At 54.1% G+C, this 25,360-nt stretch overlaps 1 protein-coding gene across 3 annotated transcripts; it reads right to left on the bottom strand.

Moving 5' to 3' along the window:
- Positions 1–748: 748 nt before the first annotated feature.
- Positions 749–22,915, bottom strand: Cluh (clustered mitochondria homolog). 3 transcript variants are annotated; one of them, XM_028866711.2, is made up of 26 exons: positions 22,710–22,915; positions 15,834–16,036; positions 15,138–15,309; positions 12,781–12,924; positions 12,515–12,639; positions 12,276–12,430; positions 12,052–12,177; positions 11,621–11,768; positions 11,356–11,448; positions 9,868–10,562; positions 8,010–8,236; positions 7,774–7,878; positions 7,437–7,537; positions 6,651–6,803; positions 6,503–6,565; positions 6,146–6,390; positions 5,820–5,904; positions 5,520–5,673; positions 5,302–5,441; positions 4,446–4,526; positions 4,202–4,327; positions 3,971–4,092; positions 3,678–3,771; positions 3,454–3,588; positions 3,296–3,369; positions 749–2,146 (listed from the first exon to the last, which is right to left on the bottom strand). In XM_028866711.2, exons 1-26 carry the CDS (start codon positions 22,807–22,809, stop codon positions 1,963–1,965), a joined length of 4,050 nt encoding a protein of 1,349 aa, XP_028722544.1. In that variant the 5' UTR covers positions 22,810–22,915; the 3' UTR covers positions 749–1,962. The 3 variants fall into 3 exon arrangements, with proteins under 3 accessions (XP_028722544.1, XP_028722546.1, XP_028722545.1); XM_028866713.2 differs by lacking the exon at positions 22,710–22,915 and adding an exon at positions 22,217–22,366; XM_028866712.2 differs by lacking the exon at positions 22,710–22,915 and adding an exon at positions 18,670–19,281.
- Positions 22,916–25,360: the final 2,445 nt, after the last annotated feature.

The following is a 25,360-nucleotide window of genomic DNA, read 5'->3' as shown; positions in this document are numbered from 1 at the left end:
ATTTGGGAGGTAGAGGCAGGAAGATTGGAGGTCACGGTCACCCTCAGCTTAAAAGGGATTTCAAGGCCAGCCTAGGCTCTAGAGACCTTGCCTCAAATGATCAAATCATTGGTGGGCATTTATGGATGTTACTTAGTATCAAGATCAGGGACATCTTTCTCCCATTGGCTTAAAAAAGGACCACAAATTAAAAGTGGCATTTTTCAGAAAGTCTAAGACATCAAAGACACATCAAAATGAGATTCTAGGATCTTGGGATTCCTGAGCATCATTAAGCAAGAAAGCACGTTAAACATGCATGAGGCCCAAGGCCTGCCTTCTGTGAAGCAGCCACCATTGTGTCCTCAGGCCTACTAGTTGGCCACCTCTTCCCTCTACTTCACCAGTCCTGTATAAGCCGGCTCTGACTAATCACAAAAGCAGCACTCTGCTTTCCAAACCGAGTGTTGCCCAACCTACTGGCTGCAAGGGGAGGCAATGAGACACAAGCCTAGCCAGTTAGATGGTCAGAGGATTACCAAGTCCTAGGAACCCAAAGCCTGCCCCAATGCCTCTCCCACACCCTTCACTGCAGCCTTTTTTCTTGTGTAGGGCCCAGCTGAACAACTGGAGTTCCACGCCTTTCACTTGATCAACATAACCTTGAATTTGACCCAATATATACATAATTCTCTCCCAGCAGCATTTCTGACAGCCTCACTCAAGACCTAGGCGCCTGGCTCACAGAGCACACAGGTGAGCTGGGGCAGCAGGTTTCAAAAACTCACTTTATTCCAATGTGAAATGAAGACGTGATGGTTTAAAAACAAGAAAACGTTCTTGATAGCTGTGGGGATGCCTTGCTGGCTCACGCCTATTCCCTTTGAAACAAGGTCCCTGGACAGATACTATCCATCAGCAGCTCCAGCAAAACCCCAAGCAGGGGCTCTGCCTAGAACAGCTCCCTCAGGCTCAAAGGGTGGCCGTCTCCTTCAGGGACAGCAGACAAAGAGAAGCAACACAGGCAGGCTGGGAGAGACAGCAGCCAGGCAGGAGGAGCCCTGTCACCCCAGAGCCTCTTTGTAGAAGTGCTTATATGGCAAAGATCAAGTAAGGAGCCTGGCTCCACAGAGGTGACAGTCACTCCTGTGCATGGCACGTTCCCTGGGATCCATGGTTCAGCCTGGCCCCTCACCCAGCTACCTCCCACTGTGCATTAGGCAGCTCAGGTTAAAATGGGGAAGATACATTCAGACTGTTGGCCCCCGAGGTTATGCCCACCTGGGCTACAGGGAGCAGGGAGGCAAGTCAGAGCCTGTGGCAGTGCCTCCTCTGCTTGGCCACGGCCAGGCACATGGATGTGTGGGGTCTACCACTGAAGGCCCCTTCCCTTACCCTGAGGCTACAGGCAGGCTAGGCCCAATCACAGTGAAGCCACTGCAGGTCTTACCTTGCACCCTACCAGGGATCTGGCTCCCTCCCTCCCAGGACACAGGAAAGCCCTCATCTTTTTTGGCTTAAACCTGGACTTTAAGCCAGGCTGGGCCCAGGAGTAGTGGCAACAAAAGCAGCAGCCGTAATGTCAAACATACAAATGACCTGAGAAGTTGCATCTGCACGTCATCCACTCAGAACTGACTGGGCTATGTCTATCAGGAAGGACGGAGCAAGACACCCACAGGCATGGACACACACACACCTGTTTGAGGCAGGAGGCTGGCGGGCACTTGCCCCTATGCTGGAGCTGATGCCTGCACACTCCATCCTCGTGTCTTCAATTAGGCCTCTGCATCGAGTATTCATTGAACCAGTGCAAAACATCTTTTAGGGGCAGGCGGGCCCAGGCAGACCCTGGGGGTGGGGTAGGGGTGGAAAGTGGAGGACTAGCTTCCTCTCCCAATCTGCAGGGCGTGCCCCTGCTCCTGGAATCTGTCTGCATCACTGAGTAACGGGGCTGCTGACTGTCCAAGTTTCTCTCCTTTTTTATCCTTGTAAGCTCGTAGAAGGATCCTCCTTGGTAGTCTGAGGGGAGCCCACCATGTCCTCCAGGGCTCTCGCTGGCTCAGGATCTGTAGCTGTATCGTCGGCCTTATCCCTGTTCCTGCTGGCCTCCTGCAGCTGGTGTCGCCGGGCCACCTCTGCCTTCAGGTTTTCCAAGTCTTTTTGGCTGAGCATTAGGAGGCAAAGGTGGAGTCAGAGCAGCCTGGGCCCTCTGCCACCCTGCAGCTTCCATCACAGCGACACTTGGGACTTGACTGAGCTCTTTGCTTCTGCTAGTGGAAGATGGGTGGATGCCCCTCCCAGAGGTGGAGTGCTCCCTACACTTTACAAAGCATTAGGTGAGGGTATGCCACCCCTACCCATAAGTTCAATTTGCTCTTAACTCTGGCTTCTGCAGCAGACCCCGTGCAGAAAACAGGAAGGGGTGCTCCTACTGCTGGCCACCCCACCAACCCCATCTCCCACACCTAGGAGGAGGTACTCGCCAAAGGCTAGCTGATGGGCACAGCCCTGCCTGCACTGGAAAAACAGGGGGCTAGAATAGAGTCACTGTGTAGGGACTGGAGGGAAAGATCACCAAGATAATGGAAAACAGAGTGCCAGGTCCAGTGACAGCCTGGGATCTCAGTCCTTGGGAAACAGGAACAGGGGCTCAGGGTCATTCTCAGCTACATAGCAAGTTTGAGGTAAACCTGGGCTACCTGAGACCCTGTCTAAAACAAAACAAAACAAATTTGAGCAAGGTATGCTAAAAAATTAAAAGAAACCAGGTGGTGGTACATAATTCAACTGTGACCGTAACATACGAAAAGCTTGTATGTGTGTCTGAAGCCAGCTCACTCTAATCCCAGCACTCAGAAGACTGAAGCAGGAGGATTGCCACAGGTATGAGGCTGGCTTGGGCAACATAATGAATTCATGGCTAGCCTGGGCTAGCATTAAAAAGGCTATCCTGAGTTAGCTGTCTCACGACAGGAAAAAAAAACAAAATAGAACACTATAGAGCTATGTATTTCCTGGATTACAAAGTGCCTGGGAGGAATCACAAAAAACTGCTGATCATATACTTTCAAAGTCTGAGCTCTGCCAATTTAACTCAGGAGAACCTAAGCTGGGCAGTGGTGGAGCAGGCCTTTAATCCCAGCACTCACGTCAGGAGGCAGAGGCAGTTCAAAGCCAGCCTGGTCTAGAAAGTAAGTCCAAGATAGCCAGGATTACACAGAGAACTATCTTGAGGGGAAAAAAACAACAACCAACCCACAGCACCTAAGGCTGGCGGACTGCCAGACTGGGGAACGGTGGAGGGCTGGCTCACCTTAGAGGGATGAAGAGAATGCCATTGATGACATTGAGCTGCTCCAGGACACTGGCCATGCTGGGAGCTGTGAACTGAGAGTGGTGGGGAAGGCCAGAGGTTAGGGCAGTCTGGCAGGAGGCCAGGGGACTGGACCCCTACTCAGCCCAGGTCCATACCTTGAGGGGTGGGATGTTGGCACTGGGGCCATTGCGGTAGATCTCATTCATGGTGCGCTGCAAAGCTACCGCCTGCTGGGTCAGGCACTTGAGGTACTCAGAGCTCTCCCTGGTCTTCTCATGGTCCTCACCTAGCTACAGAGGAAGAGGGCCAAAGCAGAGGGGGGTCAGGACTACACGCCCACAAGCACAGGCTCGACCTTCCCAGCCAAGCTGACGCCCACCTGCGTCTTGTAGATGGTGTAGCCTTCCTTCTCATGCTGCAGGGCTGACCGGAATTCAGCTTTGCTCTCATAGACCCGGGCGACAAGGTGGTGGCTGGAAGGAGAATATAAGGGGCAAAGGAGGGACAAGAGGTGGAGACCGCCCAGGGACTAGATCTCTCCCCTCCCTGGAGCTCGAGAGGAACCACTCAAGGTCAGGGCACAGAGAACTTTCTCAAAGGCAGAAGACAAGACTAGGTCCCTTCCCCATGCCACGAAGAGTTTGCTGGGGGTCTCAGCTAGTACTGCCTCACCTGAGAGCCACCTTAAGGGCCTTGGGCCCATGGTACTTGGTAGTGACAGACAGTGCATTCTCTAGGAAGCGCAGGGATAGGTCATACTCCATTACACCATGCAGCACCAGCCCAATGTTGTTCTGGGGGATAGGGAAGGAGCCAAGTCAGTTCCCCTCCCCATCCCTGCACAAAGGCTAGTGTCCACCGAGGGACACCTGTTTGTTCACTCCTTCCCTCTCCAACACTCACGTCCAACAACGCCATCTCAGGGTGGTCCTCCCCGAATACAAGCAGCATGAGGTAGCGTGCACGGTACAGCAGGCTCAGGGCTGTTGACAGCTGGCTGCTGGCAAAGCAGTATAAGGCCAGGTGCATCTGCAGGTGGGGTCACGGTGGGTCAGAGTAGCCCCAAGCACCTGCCCCCAACACACACACACACACACACACACACACACACACACACACACACACCAATTCCAAAGTGACTACTCACATATTCCTGGATGGTGTTGGGGTGCTCGATCCCCATCACCCGCTCACTCATCAACACTGCCTTCTGTTGGTTGCTGAGTGCCTAGAGAGAGAAGGCATCCATCTCAGATGCTCACTGCCCCTCATCTGAGCCGTCCCACACAGCATGGTCTACCCTGCAATCTCTATAACTGGCATGTACACAGGCAGCAGAGTGGACAACCAGCTGCTGTGACTGTGGAGGTCTTTGAAACTCTGAGACCATCTGAAAGTCTATGGCTCTTTGTCTTCTTCCCTAACAAAATCTACGAAAACACAAACAGATCAAAAGTGCACTGCAAATACATTGATTTCTGAAAAGTTTTAAGACAGCCTCTGCTTGAATACATTAATTTCTGAAAAGTTTTCTTAGGACAGCCTCTGCTCTACTTGAGAGCAGAGGAGGCCTGGTGTACACTGACTCCCAGAACAGCCTCTCAAAGCCTAGGGGGCCAATGAAACAGCTGGAACACAACCACAGAACACTGAAGAAAACACTTTTCTCCCGGTTACTCCAAGGCCAGGTATTGTGCCACAGCTCGTACTCACCACAGGCTCTCAGAATCTCCCCTTGCCACTGTCCCTGAGAGGCCTACCCTGAGTCATGTCCACCTTAGCAAAGAGGCAACTGCTGAGTTCTCCCAAGGACAGCGAGTGAAGGCTGGATTGGCTCACAAAACAAAAACTTTGGGGCTCTCTGGATGCCACTTACTCCCCACCTCAAAGTCCGAGGAAGAGCACTCTCCCTGTCTCAACAGGGTGATGATGGAGCCCCTAGGCCCTTCATGGAGCCACCAACCACTACTACAGCACAGCCAGAGATGCCACAGCCTACACACCTCAGCATAGTCACCCATGATGTAGTGGAGGCGGGCCAAGAGACGCAAGCAGGCGCAGATCTCCACATGCATGGCTCCGTACACATTATTGAACAGGTTCAGGGCCTCACTGATGAGCTCACAGCCTTCCTTCAGGAAGCCTACGAGATAGCCCGGGTGGCAAGGTCAGGGCTGGGCAAGAGACACTCCCATTTCCCCCAGCCCACAGTGCCACGCACCCTGCTGTACTTTGGCCTGCCCACTCTGGAAGAAGTGGAAGGCATCTGAGGCCTTGGGGTTGACATGCTTGACCACAGGAAAGATGTTGAGCACGTCTTCCTCAGTGAAGGCAGGCTTGTGGCGGCTGTCAAAGCTGTACTCCTTCAGCAGAATCTGGGGACAGGGTCCACCACCCAAAGCCTCAGCCTTGGACACAGAAAGACAGCACCCCCCAGCCTACCAGCATGTGTCCAGAGACTATCATCCCAAGAAAGCTCCCTTCCCCTGCCCTGCGGCCCAGGCTAGAAACGAGGGCCCACCTGGATCCCGGTTTTCAGGGAGATCTCTCGAAGCAATGTTATCTTCTGCAGCCCGTAGGTCTCCACAGCCTGGTCCACAGAATCACTGCGGGTAGGAGCGGGGGCTGAGCAGCCCTGCACCCCCCGCCACTCTGGACAGCTGCTGACCTCCAGAACCCCTCAGCACTACTCTCACAGCCCTGCTTCCCCATGCTGGTCCCCACAACTCTGCCCGGTCACCTGCAGTCCTCACACTGCTGCCCTGTGACCATAGGCCCTAGATGCTGCCTGAACCCCAACTCCCAGCCCCCTACACCTGTGGTAACCCTTGTCCCCTGTGCCCGCACCACTCGAGGGTGAAGTCAAAGTAGCTCTTGGCCTCCTGGCAGATGTTCCTCCAGAGCTCTTGGGGGGTCATCACAGCCCAGGCCGTGTTGTCTGTAGCTCCTGGAGGCCGGTTTTTCCTCTTCTTGTTTCTCTTCTTGGAGAGCAGCTCATCAGCGGGCAGGTGGGCCACGGGGTTGGGGTAGGAGCTCAGGAAACAGTTCAGGAAGTGGCTGATGGCGGCTGAGAGGCCTGAGAGCTCCACTCCCTGAGCCAAGTTTTGACTGAAGTCAGGATGGCCCTAAGCCCCCACCCAGGGCTCTTCTCCGGGGCCCATGCCACCCAGGGAGGTCCCACCAACTTGGGAAGAGTGGCAGCACCTGTAGATATGTCTTGAAGATGTGCTTGGCGGAGCGTGTGATGAGTTCTCCAATACCGATTTTCTGAGGGGTCAAAGAACCAAGTCCAGGTCAGGGCACAGACCTCTAGCTGCAGCAAGCAACTGCCTCCTGCCCAAGCCCCACTCACATAAATGTGGTCCAGCTGGTCACGGGCCGGGCTCCGCAGCACCAGATCCAGCACCTTGCCCAGGTAGCGCATGTTGATACCACGCTGGCGCATCGCCTCAGCCAGTGTGGCCCCATCCATGGGCAACACAACGTGCTCTGTGCACTCCTTTACCTGTAGGGCTGCATCAGGTCAAGACCAGTCCCAGCCCTCTGTCCCTCCCCCTCTGGGTTTCCCCATTGCTCTAAGGAAGGAAAGAACTAAGGCCCTAGCTTCCATGCAGGAAGAGGGAGGGAGACAGGTGTGAAAAGGGCACCGGAACCTGTCTCTGCCTTCTACACAAAGGGAACAGAAAAGAGGGCCCTGCCATCAGGAAGCAACCTGGCCCTTGGGTGAAGACCTTGGACCCACAGGTGGCACAGGGTCATCTGGGAAGGAGCTACAACTTTATTCCAGTCATCCTGAGAGGCTTACAATCTGAGATAAGCATGCCACCTGACCAAGGGCTACACAGCCAGAAGAATCGAGCTTTCATTCAGGGGCCTAGGCAGAAAGCTAGTGGGATCAACAGAACAGGAAATCCTAGGCCTCTGCTATCTGGGGCTCAAAGGACCAGAATCCCAGCCTCAGCAGGGCAGAGCCTATGCCGGACTCTTCCTTTGACTTCTCAAGGCCTGCCAGCCAGGGGGCTGGGAAGTGCTGAAGCGAGAGCACTTTATGCAGGTTCTACGTGAGAGACCCAGAGCACGAGGCACCAAGGTCTGCAACAGCCCTCCTGCAGCCCCCACCCTCCGGCCCCTCCCTCACCAAACCAGGGATCTGGCAGGAGAGCAAGAAGGCAGCTGCATCTTTCAACAGCTGCTTCTGGTCCCGAACTTCATCCTGGCAGGACTCAGGAAAGCGAACCCCTGGGGAGGGAGGACAGGAAGGCTTGAGCCAAGCAAGTAACCTCAGGACCAAGACAGAAGCCACCTGGAGGCAGCTTTCTGCTGCTGAGGCCCCAAGGCTATCCCATGATGTTCTGCCCTTGCCTGCAGGATTCATTCACTGACTCACCCCGCCACGCACACACACACTCACAGACACAGACACACGCACGCACGCACGCACGCACGCACGCACGCACGCAAGCACATATACTTGCCTGGGGAGAAGATATCAGGGTTGAAGCGAATGTCGAAAGCCGTACTGCTGATGGAGCCAACAGCCTTGCAGGCATTTCGGATCACCTCCCGGCTTCGGGGGTCGACTGTGGAAATGTGTGAGGATAGGAGGTAGAGCTGGGCTCCTGTGCCCCACAGCCCTCTCAGGTCATGAGCCACCTAGGGCTAAGCTGCCAGGACCAGCTTGGGCTGTCCCCAACAAGCACAGCACCCCTACCTGTGCCATCGTCTGAGGCGATGGTCTCTGCCAGCTCCTTCACCTTGGCGAGGCCACTCACACTGCTGCCCTCTTCCTCACTTCCTGCCTCAGGTCCTACTGAGTCTCCAGACTCAGCCTCTGTTGAGGAGGGAGGACCACCATTCTCCAGGGAGGTGGGGGTCTCAACCTTGCTGGCCTTCTGCTGCATCAACTGTAAGGCAGCCAGCTTCATGAAGAGAAGGTACCTAGAGCAAAACAGAGCAGAAATGATGACACGGGGGCTGTACAGACAGCGCAGTGGTTAAGATCACTTGCTGCTCCTACAGAGGACCCGGTTCAATTCCCAGTACTGACATGTTGGCTCACAACCATCCGTAACTCCAGTTCCAGAGAATCCAATGCCCTCGTGACCACTCTTGTGACCTCTACAGGAAATAGGCACACATGTGGTACACATACATACATGTAGGCAAAACATTCATACACACAACTAGAGCAAATAACTCTAAAATAAAGAATTAAAAAAAAAAAAAAAAAAAAAAAAGGTCAGGCCCAGGCTCCAGACCTTTGGGGGTAAGAACTGTTTGTTGGCACTAGGAACTAGAAACCTGTAAGCATAAGGACATCTGTCCAGTGTGCATGTGAGAGTGCATGTGTGCCTGTGCCAGGCTAGCAACCCTGCCACACAGTAAAGTGTGATGGACATCTATAATCCCAGCCAGCACTAGGGAGGTTCAGACAGGAGGACTGTGAGTTCCAGGCCAGCTTCTGCTACACAGCAAGACCCTGCCTCAAAAACAAAGTAAGAAACCCCAGTCAACTCTCGTCATGAGAGGACAGCTGGGTTATGGGGGGGGGGGGCCTGCGGAGCAGGGCTCCCAACAGTGCGCATGCAGCACAGGAACGCCAGCGGCCTCACCGCGGTGACACAGCAGAGGGTACCTCATTACCGGCTGCAGGAACACTGCTAAGCCCCACTTCCCAGGCCTGGACTTGAGATTCTTCCGCTGTGAGTCCTTGTTTGTTTTTTTTCTGTTGTTGTTGTTGGGTTTTGTTTTGTTGTTTTTGTTTTTGTTTTTTAAGATAGGATTTCTCTGTGTAACAGCTCTGGCTGTCCTGGAACTCGCTTTGTAGCCCAGGCTGGCCTCAAACTCATCGAGATTTGCCTCCCTCTGCCTCCCAAGTGCTGGGATTAAAGGAGTGCACCATCACCATCCAACTTACTTTTTGGTTTTTTGAGACAGGGTTTCTTTCTCTTTGTAGTCCTGGCTGTCCCACAACTCACTTTGTAGACCAGGCTGGCCTCTAACTCAGGAATCTGCCAGCCTCTGCCCCACCACAAGTCCTGGGATTAAAGGGGTGCACCACCACACCCAGCTTTGTATGTGTCCATGGAAGGCACTGGAGGACAGAGTCCTGCTGTAACACTCTCCATCCTACTCCCTTGAGACAGGACCTCTCACTGAACTTGTGCGTACATTTTAGCTAACAAGCTCCTGTAACAAGCTCCTGTTTGCACCCTCTCCGCAGTGCTGGGGTTACCACCACATGCTACTACACAACCTTGTATGTTGATGGCTTGGGGATGTGAACGTAGGTCCCCATGTTTACACAGCCAGCCCTGCACTGGCATTCAAACCCACCCCACGAGCTTTCCAGACGATCCAGGACCACTGTGCTGAACGTCAGTTTCGCTGCCTGCTAGCTTGCACCTGACAGAGGCCCTGCGTTTCTGCACCTGGACTGAGGCAGGCACAGGCTGGTGTATGGCCAGCTCCAGGGAGCAGGCCAGAGTCTCTCTTCCAGGTGCATCCTCAGAGCAGATCATGAGCCTGAGGGAGCCGGGGGGTCAGTGCAGGAAGCAGCCGCTCCTCACCTGTGCTCCACAAAAGCATCCACTAGTTCCTGGCGCAGACAGCACAGCTTGTGTCGATGGGCTCGGGGGAAGCCAGCACGGGTGCACTCCTCAGGCAGCTCCTCACCAGGCACAGGGAGGAAGTTGAGGTCCGGTGGGAAAGTGCGCAGCAGGTCAAGGATGTAGTGGCGCCCATCATTGCCTATGATGCCCTTACACTCCACCGAGGAGCAGAGCTCCACCTCCTCATCTCGGTCATTAAGCACTCGGTGTCGCAGGATCTTGAGGGGCCGGCTGGTACGCTCCAGCAGCTCCAGATAGCGTGTGTGTGACACCACTGTTTTGCCAAAGTCAATGGAGCCATAGATGACACTCTGCTCCTGGTCCCTCTCCAGGATGCCAGGAATGATGGACTGAGCTGTGACACGGTAGCCCCGGTAATCCACTACTACTGTGCCCAGTGTGTACAGCCCTTCCACATCCACAGCGTTGTAAGTGCGTACACCATTCAGGTCATTGGCGGGGGCCACATAGGCCGCCATGTCCCCACCAAAGTCTTTGTAGTGGTCTCGGACATCAAAGCCCAGGCTAAAGAAGATGTTGTTCCAGATGAACATCTGCATCTTGGTCTCCTCACTGGGGTTGATGGCCATCACATTGCCATCAATAACTGCCATAGCACCCCTTGTGGCTGCTGCCGTGAAATCACTGTGCACCTGTGGAGGCCAAGGTTGGGAAGGTCAGACAGGTCCCAGGTATAACACCACCAAGGTACATCCTATCCTGGCCCAGGTCACCTAGATGGTGAAGGCAGCCAGGCCCTGAGAGTCAAGGAACTCTAGCCTCAGTTTCTTCATATTTAGAAAAGGGCAACAATATCATCCCCCCCACCCCACCCCAGAGCTGAGGACCCAACCCAGGGCCTTGCGCTTGCTAGGCAAGTGTTGTACCCTGAGCTAAGTCCCCAACCCCGACAATATCACTTCTTAAAACCCTCTTGAAACCTTAACACGTCTACTGGAAGAACAGTTCCGGACCAAAAGCGAGTATGCAGGGCTAGAGATGGCTCAGCAGGTCAAGGAGCCTACCACCAAGCCTGACCACCTACTTCAATCCCTGGACCTCTAGTGAAGGAGAGAACCGACTCTCACACTCACACACAGCCACCCTACTCCCAGTAAAGAATTCCAGAAAGTGTTATACTAATGTGCTGCTGCCCCCAGAAGGGCCCCAGAAGCACAGCATGTAGTTCAATGAGAGCACCATGTCTCGCAGGAGGACATGAAGATGGCTGGAACCTACCATACCCAAAGAAAGACAGGTCCCTCCCTTTTTATGGTTCCCAAATTTAGCCATAGAAAAGACCTGAGGTGGCTCCAGGAGGAACCCTGCAGGCTCACCTCCAATGTTGCCAACCAAGCTGGACCAGTGCCAGCTTCCAGTTTTCCCTTCACCTACAAGCCCGGTTAAAGGCAGGCTGTGGCTGTGCTTCACAGGGGATGCAGTTACCTTGAATATGGCTCTTTCTCGAAGCAGCCGCTCAGGCAGGTTCTTGCGGGGTAGCTCCCTTGTGGTTTGCAGCTCTTCGTTCCAGTCCCGGGTCTGTGGAGGGCCAGGGAGGCAGACGCGGGCTCAGCACGTGTCTCCTGACCTGCTCTGAGCCACCCCTTCTTCCACCTCCCTGTGGACAGGCCCAGATTGGGAGCCTCCTGGAGATGCACAGAAGGAGCCTGGCACCAGGAAGGCTGGCTGGGAGGGTGGGGCCGGGTAGCACCTGTCCAGGAATGTGCTCCTCATAGCCCAGCCTCGAGGTGTAGGCGTCCTCGGCACGCACACAGTCCATGGCATGTTCTGCCTGGGGGGCTGTCCAGCTGTACACCTGGAACGGGGTGGCGATCCTCTCGAACGGGTGGCGTTGGACCCTGTAGCAGGTGAGGGAATGGGGAAATGGGATACCCCTCCAAGCTTAATGCCCAGTTATGAGCTCCTCTTCTCTGAGGCTCCCACTGTTCTGGCATCTCTTGCCTAGAGATGCCACCCTGACGTTAGACGGAAGCAAATGGGTACCCCTCCCAGGGATGCTGCCCCCCTGAACCAGGGACTCTTGGGTACTGGGGCACCGTTCCCCCAGGCAGAGGTGCAGGTGTGGGGGCCAGCCTGTGACTGGAGGCAGGGCAGGCATGAATGACGGCGCAAAGGTGCTACCTTTTCTTCTGCAGCACAGCAAAGTTCTTTTTGAAGGTTGGGCTGATCTGGTTGAGCAGTTCTACTAGGGAATGGCTGAGGAAGCGGGGGCTGGCAGGCTTGGGGTTGAAGTGGTAGGCTGTGGACCTGCAAGGAAGAGAGTCACTGAGCAGCTGCCCCGAGTATTTGTCCTTAGACCCAGACCAGGAGGACGTGCCATGGACACGGGGGACCAGCAGACTTACTGATTCAGGTAGAAGCCCCTCGTGGACGCAGTGATACTGACTTGCCGGTCCTCAGCGGTGATCACAAACAGGTACATGAGGTCCCCATGCATCTTTCGGTTCCCAGGAGGTGGGTTCCAGCCACTCATGGTGAGCACTTTCAGACACTGCAGGGGCTGCAGAAATGGCCACGCATGCGGAGACAAGCTTTTCAGGCTCCCCACCAGGGCCTTCCTTCCTTGGTCCTTCGGGAGTCCTACCTTCCAGTCTCGGTTCTGGGGCTGCAGAGGACACAGCAGCCGCTCCCGGCTCCCTGGCAGGATATACTCAGGTGGCGTGCAGTCAATGGGGTCCATCTCCAAGCCCTTCTTCCGCTTCCCACTGTCTGAGGGACCCAAGGCTGGTGGTCAGCCAGGAACCAACTAGTTCTGGGACTCAGTGCGGCCCCGGCTTGCCTTGACTCCAGCCACCCCCAAACTCCCACGCAGAGGTGACTTGCAGGCCTTTGTCCCAATTTTCCCCGCACCTCCTAAGTCACCATCAGTGAAGACACTCAGGAAGGACAGGGAGTTGCAGTCAACTCCATTAAAGGCATCAGATGGGTCCAAGCTCTTGAGGAGGTCTCGGATGTGACGCACGTGGATTCGGGCCTCACGAACTGTGTAAGGCTCTGCCAGAAGAAAGAGGACAGAGCATTACTAAAGCCCTCCCAGTCACCTGCCTTGCAAGGAGGACTTCTGCAGTGTGCTGTCATGGGGGGGGGGAGCTGGTTGGTCGAAATCTCGAGACAAGCTTTCTCTCTGGCCTATGCTACCCTGCGGCCTGCGTCACCCAGGCCACCCCTGCACTCATGCTACCGCTGCCTGCGCCTCCCGAGGACCGAGATCGCAGGCAGAACGCCACCACTCCCCGCTTTCTCTTCCCATAATGCCAGGGTGGAGCAAGGATGCTCTACCACTAAGCTGAATCTGCAGCCCCTGGGCCAGCTCAAAATGTCTCTTTTTCTTTAGCAAGATGCGGGGCAGAGTGACCAAGCCAGGGTCTTAGGTAGCTCTGGCCAGCATGGATCCACGGTGGCACTCGTCTCTGCCTCTAAGTGCCACTATCAGACAAAGACTACCATGCCTGCTCAAGTTTCTGTTTTGTTTTTGCTTTTTTTTTTAAAGATGTATTTTTAGAGCCAGACTGTGATGGCGAATGCCTTTAATCCCAGCACACAGGAGGATCTCTGTGAGTTTGAGGTCAGCCTGGTCTACAGAGTGAGTTCCAGGACAGTCAGAAAACTTAAAACAAAACAAAATAAAAGAGGTGTGTTTTTAGTTATAGGTGCTTATGTATGTTTATGTGTTACTGTAGGCCACACCTGTGGGAGTGCCTGCGGAGGCCAGAAGAGGGCATCAGAACCCTAGAACTGAAATTTTGGCGGTTGTGAGCCGCCTGACACAGGTGCTGGGAACTGAACCCAGGTCCTCTGGAAGAGCAGGAACCATAGACTGAACCATGCAGCGGTGAATTTTCTAATTTCCCATTTTTAATTTTACTGTCAGCCAGCTACACCTAACAATGCTGCCAACAATTGCGGAGGCAGGAGGACCAGGAATTCGTGTATCAGGTGGAAAGCCAGTCTGGGATACATGACCCTGCCTCTGTCTGTCTGTCTCTCTCTCCCACACACACAATCCCAAAACTCTACTATGATGAACGTATAAGGTATGTTTCTCATTTCCAAACACACAACGTCTGTCTGTCAGTGGGATCCTTGTTAGCAAAGAACACTCTACCACCCGCCTTTTGAAGCCCACACAGGCCCTGAAGAACCCATGGGCTTTTTGTTCCAGTACCTCCAGTCTTGTGGAACAGCCCAAGACCCCCAGAGTCAACAATGTCCTACAGTGTATGTTTTGTGAAACTTGTAATGGTTTTTCTGCAAAGATGAAAAGAAGTTCTGTGATCAACTGTGGAGTCAGCTGAGGTACAGACTTTCCCCACATCATTTACTTATTTATCTTCCCCTTTGGGTTTTTGTTTGTTTGGTTTGGTTTTTTGAGACAGGGTTTCTCTGTGTAATTTTGGTGCCTGTCCTAGATCTCGCTCTGTAGACCAGGCTGGCCTTGAACTCACAGAGCTCCACCTGGCTCTGCCTCCCGAATGCTGGGATTAAAGGTGTGCGCCACTACCGCCTGGCTCCCTTTTGGCTTTTTAAAACAGGGTCTTATTCTGTAGTCCATGTAAACTTGCAGTTCATAGCAATCCTCCTGCCTCAGCTGCCCAAATGCTGGGATTACAGGCATGAGCACTGTACCCTGCTTTCCATATCTGCTCTTCATAAGCTGACAGTCCTGGGGATTCCTTCTGAGTTGCTACAGGAACTTCTACTGTACTACCAAACCAGCTTCACCACACCAGAGCAGATGGCTCTGCAAGGGGCTGATGTCCTCCCTCAAGAACTATGAAAAGTCTCAGCACCGGGAGGCAGAGGCAAGCAGATATCTGTAAGTTCAAGGCCATTCTGATCGACATAGCAAGTTCCACGACAGCCATGGTAACAGAGAGAAACCTTGTCTCAAAACAAAAAACAAACAAGCAAAACAAAAAAAAAGAGAAATACAAAACTTTTTAGGTTCCTAAAGATGCAACATTTATCTCTTCAGAATTTGATAGGCTGATTTCAGTCCTAGTTTGGGACTGGCTGGATTTTTAAAAATGGAGACTCTTGGTCTTTAAACTGTGCATCATGCAGTGAAAAAGAACGGGTCTGATGGCCTGAGCAGCACACTTAGACACCAGTCCCACCTCCATGTGCTCACATGCACAGAGACACCAGGACTGAGGTCTCTCAGGCTGTGTGACCTAACTCTGGTAAGCAGCCACCAGCTTACCAACCTTCTACAACTCGGAGCACTGAGCCCTCCTGCAGCCCCTCCACGCTGCGCAGCTCTGAGAAGTGGTCCAACATGTTGCCATCCAGGTGCAGGGAGAAGCAGGTACGGTGACAAGTGTCCTCACGGTCCATGAGCACCTGGTGGATCTCCTGCACCATCTCCTGGGGGGACACCTGCAAGGGATAAGGCCACTCCAGTAAGAAGTTATATGGCAGGGTGCGTGAGCAGACATACCTCCTTGCTCCCAGGCCAAAGCACCTGTGACCCTAGAATAAAAACCCCAAATACCCACTTTGTTACTTTGGGGGTTTTAAATTTTCAATTCCAAGCCCCATGTAGGAATGCCATGTTCATCTGCATCTGTGTCTGTACACAGACTTACACATATGCGAGCTTACTAGACAGACCTCGGCCCCAGTGTCCCAGGCCTAAACCAAGAGCAATCTCTCAAGTGGAGAACGGTAGGACCGGGGAAGCAACACTAAGGCCTTGCCAGCTGCTGCTGCCCCCCTAGCAATGCAGCAATGACCTGAATCTAGCTCATCCACTGCGCTGGGCCAGACCCTGGGCAAAAGCCAGGATCTTCCTGCCCATAAGCCCAGCACATGCAAAGACAAAAGCGTGGCTTTCAAAGATGCTCCTCCACAGCAGCGTAGTAGAAGCTGGTTCCTTCCCAGCACATCTTCCTCCATCTTACCTGTAAGGAAAAGGGCTCGATGCCGGGGGCCAGGATCTTCACAGAAAAGCCTGTGTCCTGAATAACAATGACTTCCTGTCCAGTGGTCTCATCTCCAGGCTCACCCTCATCCAGCCCATTTTCCCTGGGTGGCTCAGCTGTCCCTTCTTCTTTCTTCAAGCTCTCTGAACAGTCTCCATTCAACAGCATGACTGAGGGGGGCTCTGGGGGAGGTGAGAGCTGCGTCAGCTGGGCTTTCTGCCTCACACCCAGTAGGGAGAACACCCCACAGACCTACTAGAGACCACCGCCACCCACTGCACATGTGCAGACCACTCTCTGTGCCCTCCTTCTCCATCCACGGTTCCTCAGGCCACCAGTCAGTACTCCTCCCCAGGGCACAATGCCACACGTCAACCTTCTCTAGCAGCAAGGCCACTGCTCTTCTATCTAAGGAAACACTCTTATCTCCTCTTCCAATCCATTCTCTAGCGATCCTGAGCTGTGGGCTGACCTCAGCCCCTCCTAACCTCATTTCTAGTATTGATTCACATACGCTCCATCTGTAAGCTCACGTGGCTAGTGCTGACCTGGCTCAAGTTTCTCAACAGAGACAACTGACATTAACATGTGACTTCCCCTTAGATAGCACCAAAGGCTCATTTTGTTAGACTGAGTTCCATCACCCCCAGAGCCCAGGCCCTGTTCTCCCCAGTAGCTAGTCCTAGGGAGTGACTCTGCAGCCATGGCCTTGTGCAGCTTTCCAACGTCAAGAGCTCAGTTTGGAACCCTTCTGATAAAGCACAGATGACTCAAGGGCACCTGCCTAAAACCAGCCTCAGCTCCGCCAGTTCCCTTCCCTCCTCACCTCTGCGCTCTTGATTGCGTCTCCCTCCACACACAAAAACACTCTCGCACTCATGATACACTGGTTCATGGGGCAAATTCACCCATTCTTTTTTAATAATTTATTTGTATTTTATGTACAATGGTGTTTTGCCTGCATGTATGACTTTGTGAGGGTGTTGGATCCCCTGAAACAGAAGTTACAGACAGGTGTGAACTGCCATGTGGGTGCTGGGAATTGAACCTGGTTCCTCTGGAAGAAGTTACTGCTCTTAACCACTGAGCCATCTCTCTAGCCCCCTCCACTCATTCTTATGTCCCAAGTGAATAAACTTTCTTCTCCAGAGCCTGCCCAAGTGACTCCTGCTGGGAGAAGTCCCAGCCCCACCGCTGCCGCCGGAGTCCACGCGCTGCCTTCAGCCGGGCTGCTGCACTGTGGGTGGCTGTGAAGAGCAGCGGCCCTCTGCCCCACCTTCTGTCTTCCCCTGGCTCCATGCAAAGATATCCCATTAATTAATTAATTAATTAACTAATTAATTAATTAATGCTAGCCTACATTCCAGTCCCATACAGCCCAATATTTGTGAACAGCACCCAACTTAACATGCTGTGGGAAGAGAGAAACAAGTGACAGAACGTCCCATCCCCCACCCCCAGGCACTAAGAGAAACAAAGAAAGGCCCCGCCACCCTTAGAAAGCCAAGGACCTGCTCAGAAACCCCCCAGCTAAACACAGGCCTCCCTGGATGTCCACTTGGCAAACAGAGACCTTGGCCCCAATATCTGCCTGTCAGCCAGAGTGGCCCCCTTGGCTTGCAGCCCCACTGTCCCGGCTCTGAGCAGGACTGTTACAGACAGAACAGTTACATTCTAGATGTCAGCCCAGCCCATCCAGACCCCAGGGTCTCTTTCCTACCCTGTCACCAGGAGTGGTAACAGGGTGCACTGCCCCAAAGCTGTGTAGTATCTGTCTATAAATCAAGGGCCTCACCGGGCAGTGGTGAGCACGCCTTTAATCCCAGCAGAGGCAGGTGGATCCCTGTGAGTTCGAGGCCAGCCTGGTCTCCAGGGCGAGTCCCAGGACAGGCTCCAAAGCTACACAGAGAAACCCTGTCTCAAAAAAAAAAAAAAAAAAAAAAACAAAAGACAAAAAACAAAAACAAAAACAAAAAATCAAGGGCCTCAAGGAGGCAGGTTGACTCAAAATAGAGAGGCATGCCAGGGGCCATGGAGAGCAGCTCACCCCTTTCCTTGTCCCCTTAATACTCGGTAAATAGGACCTTTAGGATTTCAGATATACTACCTACTCCTTTATCCCAAAAAGGGTGAGTGACACCTACAAAGATTCCCCAGCTCATGCCACTGGCCACTATGGGCCTCCAATAATGCTATCTGCACCACACCATTCCCCTCCAAAACAGGAGTGCCATGTAAGAACCACAAGACATATAGGATGCCCCTTTCAGTGACCCAGCAACCCCTGGCAGGAAGGCTTCAGCCCTTAGAAATGAATAACCCACCCAAAGTGAACCCTTGTCTGGCTCTAAGGACAGAACAGACAAAGACAGTGGTGGCTAGGTTGCTAAGAGCAACAAGGGGGTGTGGACAGGAGAAGCTTCCCCTGGCTGGGTCCCTGGAGATGTCCGTCCAGGTCGGCAATCCCCTAGAATGGAGACAGATGCTGCAAAGGCCCCCATGCAATACAGAGGCCGTTTTCAGCTCTGAAGATACAAAAGTAGGCATTAGGCCTAGACCTCAATTGACAGTCTGTGCTCCTCCAATGTTTGCAATAGAGAGGACAAGGGAAAGGACAGAAAAGGTGACCCCAGCCCTATTTCCTAAGCCAGGGGCCTGTACCCTGCGAGAGTCAGATGAAGAGAATGTTCCTCCAGGACAACCAGTCCTGGCCCTTTTCTTTCCTCCAAGGAGCCCTGAAGGCCTCTCCACCACAGAATTAGTGTCAAGTGATCTCTGTGGTCGGTCATTGGGTCCACACAGCCCCACAGCCCACCTGGTAGAGTCAGCAGCTGCGTTCTTCTTGGCTCTGGAGTCTCAGGACTGCCATGGCAGTAAGGCAGCCAGCTCCCCTGACCAGGCCCAGGCCCGACTCTGCTCTTGTTCCGGCCTCTGCCTCAACCCTTGTGGTGATACAGCTGGTCGGCTCAGAGCTGGAGCTCCAGCTGGCTTCAGGTTTCAGTGGGGCCAGGCCTGCTGGGGCAGCCCTGGGAAGGGCACATTCCCCCTGCCTCCCATTCTGCTCAAGGTCGGCCAGAAGGACGGCTGTGGGCCAGGAGGCCCCACTGGCTCCAGGACCCTCGGAAGAACTGCTATCAGCACTCAGGCCCACCTCTCTACACACCTCAGGACAGGGATCACTGCTAGTGAAGCCATTGGGAGAGCAGAGGAACACGGCATTTGGGGTACCTGGGCCCCTTAGGATAGAAGGCGTAGGGGACTGGCTGGTGGGAGCCAGGCTCAGCAAGGGGGTCCTCTCCTCTGCTCCACCCACAGTGGCAGTGGGCAAGACCGCTTCAGCCAGCTGCTGACAGCAGCTAACACAGACCCGGGCCCAGGCCATGAGACAGCCACCCCTTTTCCACCAGCTGCCGACACAGAGCACCCTGCCTTCTTCCTCCTAGGTCAAGGGACTGGCTGAGGCTTCTGGCTCCTGCTGCCCCCTGCAGGTGACCTGGCAGCTGGCCCCTTCCTGAGAGTCACTGGTTCTAATGAGAGGGGGATGGGCTCCCAACCTCCCAGAGGACAACTGCACCCATGCCTTAGGACTCCGTGCTGCACCATGAAGCTGGCAGACTACCTCTTCTCTTCCCAGCAGCCTGTGCGCTGCCAGGAGAAAACCAATGTCTCCCCTGGGGAAAAGAGAGCTGCCAGCAAGAGGCTGAAGGCCATCGCACTGTAGAGAAGCAGCATGCCTAGCCCGCCAGGGAGCCTTCCCAGGGCCTCTCTGACTTGTTGCCAGGGCCCAGTGAGGACTGCTCTGGCATCCATACTAACCAGCATGGGTGTGGGGAGGGGAGCCAAGCTCCCACTCCAGGTCCCTACAGTCCCTGGAATGGCTAAGCAGACCCTTGGCTTCTCTTCAACCCTAGCAGGTTCTGAGTCTCACACTACGACCTAAGGCAAGAAGGGCCAGGTCCAGACAGCTCCATTCCTTCTAACCCCTCCCCAAACATAGCCTGACCCTGGTAATAATGTCAAAGGATGCTCTAACCCTGTCTCCAGTCCAGTTCCCACTGGGCCAGTGTTCACTCCAGGTCCTCTCCTCTGAAGGAGCATGTGCAGATCACCATCCAAACTCATTCAAGGAAACTGCTGAAGCTCCACAAGACTAGTAAGTGGGCTGTCCAAGGTCACAGAAGCAAAAGGCAGTGCAGCTAAGTCTAAGAAGCGGTGGGTGTCTCAGATGCCCAAGCCCAGACCTCTGGGTACCACTTTTAGAGTATAATCTATTGTCGTGCTCCCCAAGGGACCAGGCTGAAGGACTGCATCTGGGTGGTGCATCCGGCCATAAAGCCTCTACTCCCCTGCACTCAGATCCCAGGGGTGCCTCTGAGAACCTAGGGTTTAGGGAAAGTGAAGAAAAAGAAGGCAGTCCTCTGCAGAATGGGGCCAGTTGCCTGAACAGCACTCGGTGCATGTGCTAACTGACTCCTGCTTCAAGTCTCCAGGAGCACAGATCAGGGCGGAGAGACAGTGCGTGCCCTCCCTGGGCCGGAGATGGTCACAGACAAGACTGACAAAGGACTCTAAGTACCCACAAGTAGCCTGAGTGTGCCTTCCCAGTCTGACAGTCTTCAGAGACCATGCCAGTGCCAGGCCACACCCTAGCTAAGGAATCAGCAGGTGAGGCTAGAGCAGGAAGTAGACCCCCAGAAGATACATCATCCATCCTAGGAACCAAGGGCTTTAAGGCAAGGGGACAGAGGCCACCAGGCAGCCTATGGAAGACCCTGTTTGCTTCCTTCCTGTTTCCACAGGCCAGAAGCAGGTCTTCAAGGTCCAAGTGTGGTTCACTGTTTTCCCAGACACCACCTAAAAGAAGAGCTTTAAGATCCTGCTGGAGAGCTTATAAACCCCTCAGTTCTCCCCTAGTCTGCCAGTCCCCTTCAGTTTCCACGCCCAATTCAGGGAGCCCTCCCCTGTGCAGAAGGAACTTGACACACCACTGTGAACTTGAAAAACCTGCCTGTTCTCTTAACCCCTAAAAGTTACTTTCTTCCTAAGAAGGTAACTGACCCTTGCCTGTCTTGATTCCCCTCCTCAAAGGTACTGGAGAGCTTCCAGAAACAGGGGCTGAGGGTCAGGGGCCTGCACTCTGATATCCATACAAAAGCCTGACCAGGGGGAACAGAATGGGAGGGGGCAAATTAATGTACCTTCCAAGATAAAGAGAGTCTCGTTATCTATACCAGCTTTTCTGGGGACAGAGAAGCCAAGGTCCCACACACTAGAAAGTCCTGTACCCCAAGTTGAAGAGCTATGCCCTGACCCCAACCCGGCTCCCCTTGCCCCGAGAAAAAGCCCCTCAGCACACAACTAAGAAGGGAACTTCATTCTGGGTACTCAGAAATCCTCCACCACCAGCTCCTAAGTTCACTGAATCACACACATGACAAACCAGAGCGCCTGTCTCCGCTCCCTCTGCCAGGCTGGGGTAGGTTTGCCATGCTGGCCATAAGCTGGAAGCCCAAATGCTTCCCTAGACAATGAAATCACTATGACCTTGGACAAGCTGCTTCATATCTCTTCAGATCTCTTTGATGGTGAGGAAACCAGCCAGCCCCAACTTCCTCTTATCCAGCTTTCCCCTGGATTCGGAACCACATCGGCCTGGTATGCTGATATTTCCATGATTTCTTGTCCTGCCCAAACCCTGGCCTTGTCGAGGCAAGGTAAATCCACTGCGATGGCAAACGGTATATAGCAAGTGTTAGGCCCATCCGCACCCCCACGTCAGCCCTGGTCTGCTCCCCGAAGCCAGGAGGAATGATGGAGATGAGCTGACAAGTTCCTCGGTGGAGAGCTGAGGAGAACAAGGCATAAAGTGGGTCTGCACCTGCACTGACATCCTGGCGGAGGGGTCCAGCGTGGCCCTGACGGGAAGTGAGGAGGCCTAGGGAGGGGCTTCCAGCTTCAAGGCTGGTGGTATCTTAGACTTGGTGAAAGTAACAGAAAGGGCACAGGCGAAGTACGAGAGAAGTAGGCCCCACCCCCTGACAAGCCCCGGCCACTCCCAAAGCCACTACCACACAGCCCCCACGGGGGAGAGCTAGGCGCTCCACTCCACGCTAATGACCTTTGCCTTAAAAACAGCAGCTCTGGTCTGACCCACTTTTCGCAATAAGGCAGGTTAATGATCAAGTTCAGGCACAAACACCTCCCCTGCCAAAGAACCAGGCTTCGCCCCCACAGACGGGCAGGACCCCAGCCCCCAAATCAAGTGCAGGTCAGTTACTAAAAGAAGAGCGCCCATAGCGGACGACCTAGGGTTCAGCCCTTGTCTCTCCGAGTGTACCAGAGACAGCCCACACACAACACACCCCAACTTGCGTTCTTCCCACAGTCCAAGTTTGGGCGGCTCCAAACTAAGTCTCACTCATCGGGCTGCAATTCTGCCGCACAGGAACGTCTAGGACAAGAGTGACCAGAAGGAGGCTGGGCCGCAAGGGTCAGCGTCCCCAGCCCCGGGGGCTCCCCAGGCAGGGGCGCGGAGGGGGTGGGGCCGCCGAGTCCGTCGTCCTGCGGCGGCGGCGGCGGCGGCGCACCCTGGAACCAAACCGCGTGTGCGCGCACGTGTCCCCACGATCTTGCACGCGTGTGTCCGCTGTGGGTGCCCTTCCCACGGACCCCACGTGCGAAGTCCCGACCGCAGCCGGGGGGTGCCAGTGAAGGTGACCTTCAGCGCGGGGGCGGCCCGGTGTACCGCCCACAGGGACGCGGAGGGAAGGCGCCGGTCCACGCCGAGTTGCGAGTCCTCCGGCCCGACTCAGCCAGAGTCCCAAGCCCAGTTGCCCCTGGCCCCGGTCCACTCACCAGCCGCGCCCGGTCGCCCCTTGCCGCCGGCCTGCGAGCCGTGCTCCCGGGCGCTGTCGGCCGGGGCGGCCGCCGGCAACTCGTCCGTCTTGATGACCATGGCGGGAGCGGGCGTCCGGCTCGCCTGTATACGCCGCACGCCGCGCCACTAACCTAAGTGCCCTGCGCGCCGCGGCCGCTGCGGGAAGGACGGAGTCACCGGCCCACGTGGTGCGCGCTGTGGCCTTTGACCCCACCGCCGCTCCCCTGCCCCGCCCTCGCGCCCGGCCGGCCCACGGCGGCCGACGAGGGACAAAACACGAGGCACGCCGTTGTCAGTCCACCGAAACAGCGATTCTTCCAAAAGCCTTAAAGGCAAAGCGTCCGGGCTCAGAGGAGAGACGCCTCGGCCCCCTGGTGAGGCGGGGCTTCCGGGAGACGTCGCCTAGGTTGGCTGCCTGTTGGGCGGGCGGGCGCCGTGACCTTGGGTGGAGACTCGTCCAGGACTGCCTTCGCTCGCTGTTCCCCCTCCCCCAGTGACCCTCGGCTTGCTCCTGCGAGTCTGCCAAAAGTCCGCGCCGTGTGTGTCCTCGTTGTTATTGCGATCCTCAGCGCTCTCCTCACCGAGTGGGCTCTTTCCTACGGAAGGGAAGGGACTAGAGTGTATTTGGATTATTGAGAAAGGTATACAGGGTCTTCGCCAGCGGCAGGGCGAGGGTTGCAAATGAGCATAAAGTGTCAGGAACAGACTATCAAAACTTGTACTGGGCACCACGGGCTCTTCCCCTCATAATACACACACACACACACACACACACACACACACACACACACACACACTGTAGATGGGCTCTCACTTCCAGCCTCCCCCTTCCCGTATCCCCCTCCACACACACGCACTTCCATGGGTTCTCACTTCCAGACCAATATCTTGGTTTACAGTGAAGGACGCTGAGGGCCAAGGTCATATATAAGAGAACAGCTTTAGGCCCGGATTAATCTGAATCTACAGATCCGTCTTTACTATAGTTTCTATTTTTCTCTTCCTTTGGTTGGGTGGTGAATAAGGAGTGAGGTCGGAGGTTGCTGAAGGGGTGACGTGTGTGCCCTGCTGAGGACTGAATTCAGGACCCCTGGCATGGCGAAGGTGTCTCTACCACTGAGAGACACCCACCCCTAGTTCCAGAGGTGAAATTTGAGCCAGGTCTCGCCAGACAGCTAAAGTTCTCCAGGTAGAGAGGGAGGCGGGGTAAGCCTTCCGTGCACAGGTGGAGGAAGCCTTTTGTGAGGTTGGTAGGCACAGTCTTTACACTTGCTAGGAGCTAATGGAACCTGGGAATCTGAAGATGAGATGGAAGGGGTCTACATGCACCCTTTTATAAATTGCAAAGGAAAGTAGATTTAGGGATCCAATGTGATGGCACAAGCCTGTAATCCCAGCTCTTGATTGGTTGAGGCAGGAGGATCTGGAGTTTAAGACTATCTTGGGCTACTTAGTAATACACTGTCAAAATAATATAAATAGGAAGTCCACTTTGCCCTAGAGTGTAAGAGATGAAAACTGTAGCCAGCTGAAGAAGGAAACCTCCAAATAAGAGGAAGGGAGGGGGAAATGGTAAGAGGCATTTGTCTGAAAGATCCTTTTGGCTGCTATGTGAGGGTAAAGGGGAGTTAACCAGGATTAGGAAGAAGTGATTTCAGGTTATTGCACAAGAAAATTGGAAAAACGATCAAGACTTTATTGCTACATGCACATAGAAGGCAGGGAGGCAGGCAGAAAGCCGGGCACAGCGGCTCACATCTGTGCTCTCAGCACTCAGAAGGCAAGGAGAGAAGTAGAAAAAGTTTGAGCTTAGCCTAGGCTACATGTTAGGACCCTGTCTCAAGAAAACACACAGGCAAAAACAAAGGAAGCCAAGCAAGGTGGTGTGTGAAGCTAACCCTGAGCTGGACTGGAAGTCAGTCCCTTTTGGTGAACTTGAGCAAATCATTTCATTATCATCCTGCTGAATCTCAGGTGTTGTGCTGTGTGTCTGTGTGTTCTTGTCCGAGTGGAGATCAGGTGTCTGCCTCGTTTCTCCAACTTATCTTTTTTAAAAACTACTGTTATGTTTTTACTGAGTGTGTGTGGCCCTCACCCTACCTTATTTTTTGAGATAAGGTCTCTTGCTGATCTTGGGGCTCAGCAGTTGGCTAAATTGGCCAGTTGGTTAACAAGTCCCAGGGATTCTCCAGGTTTCCATCCCCAGTGCTGGGATTCTAGGGGATCACGCTGGCTTTTTACTTTACTGAGTCACCTCCCTAGCCCTGTTTCTTTTGTTTTTAAAGATTTATTTTTATTTTTAATTATATGTATGTGTATATGCCCTGTGTGTGTGTGCGTATGTGCCACATGTGTATCTGTGTGTGTATATGTGTCAAGTGTGTATCTGTGTGTGTGTGTGTGTGTGTGTGTGTGTGTGTGTGTATACTCGCGCCCATGGAGGTAGATGAGAGTGTCGCATCCCCTGAAGCTGGAGTTGGTTGTGAGCCACCCTTGGGTCCTCTGGAAGAGCAGCAAGCACTCTTAACAGTAAGCCATCTTTCTAGCTTACTCCCGTCCTGTCTTTTGTTTGTTTGTTTTTCTGGCTTTGGGGGTCAAAATAGGGCTAATGCATTCTAGGTAAACACTT

This window comes from Peromyscus leucopus, chromosome 8b, assembly GCF_004664715.2.
Source record: "Peromyscus leucopus breed LL Stock chromosome 8b, UCI_PerLeu_2.1, whole genome shotgun sequence".
Lineage (NCBI taxonomy): Eukaryota > Metazoa > Chordata > Mammalia > Rodentia > Cricetidae > Peromyscus > Peromyscus leucopus.
Note: the sequence above shows the minus strand (reverse complement) of the source record. Positions and strands in the feature narration are given on the sequence as shown.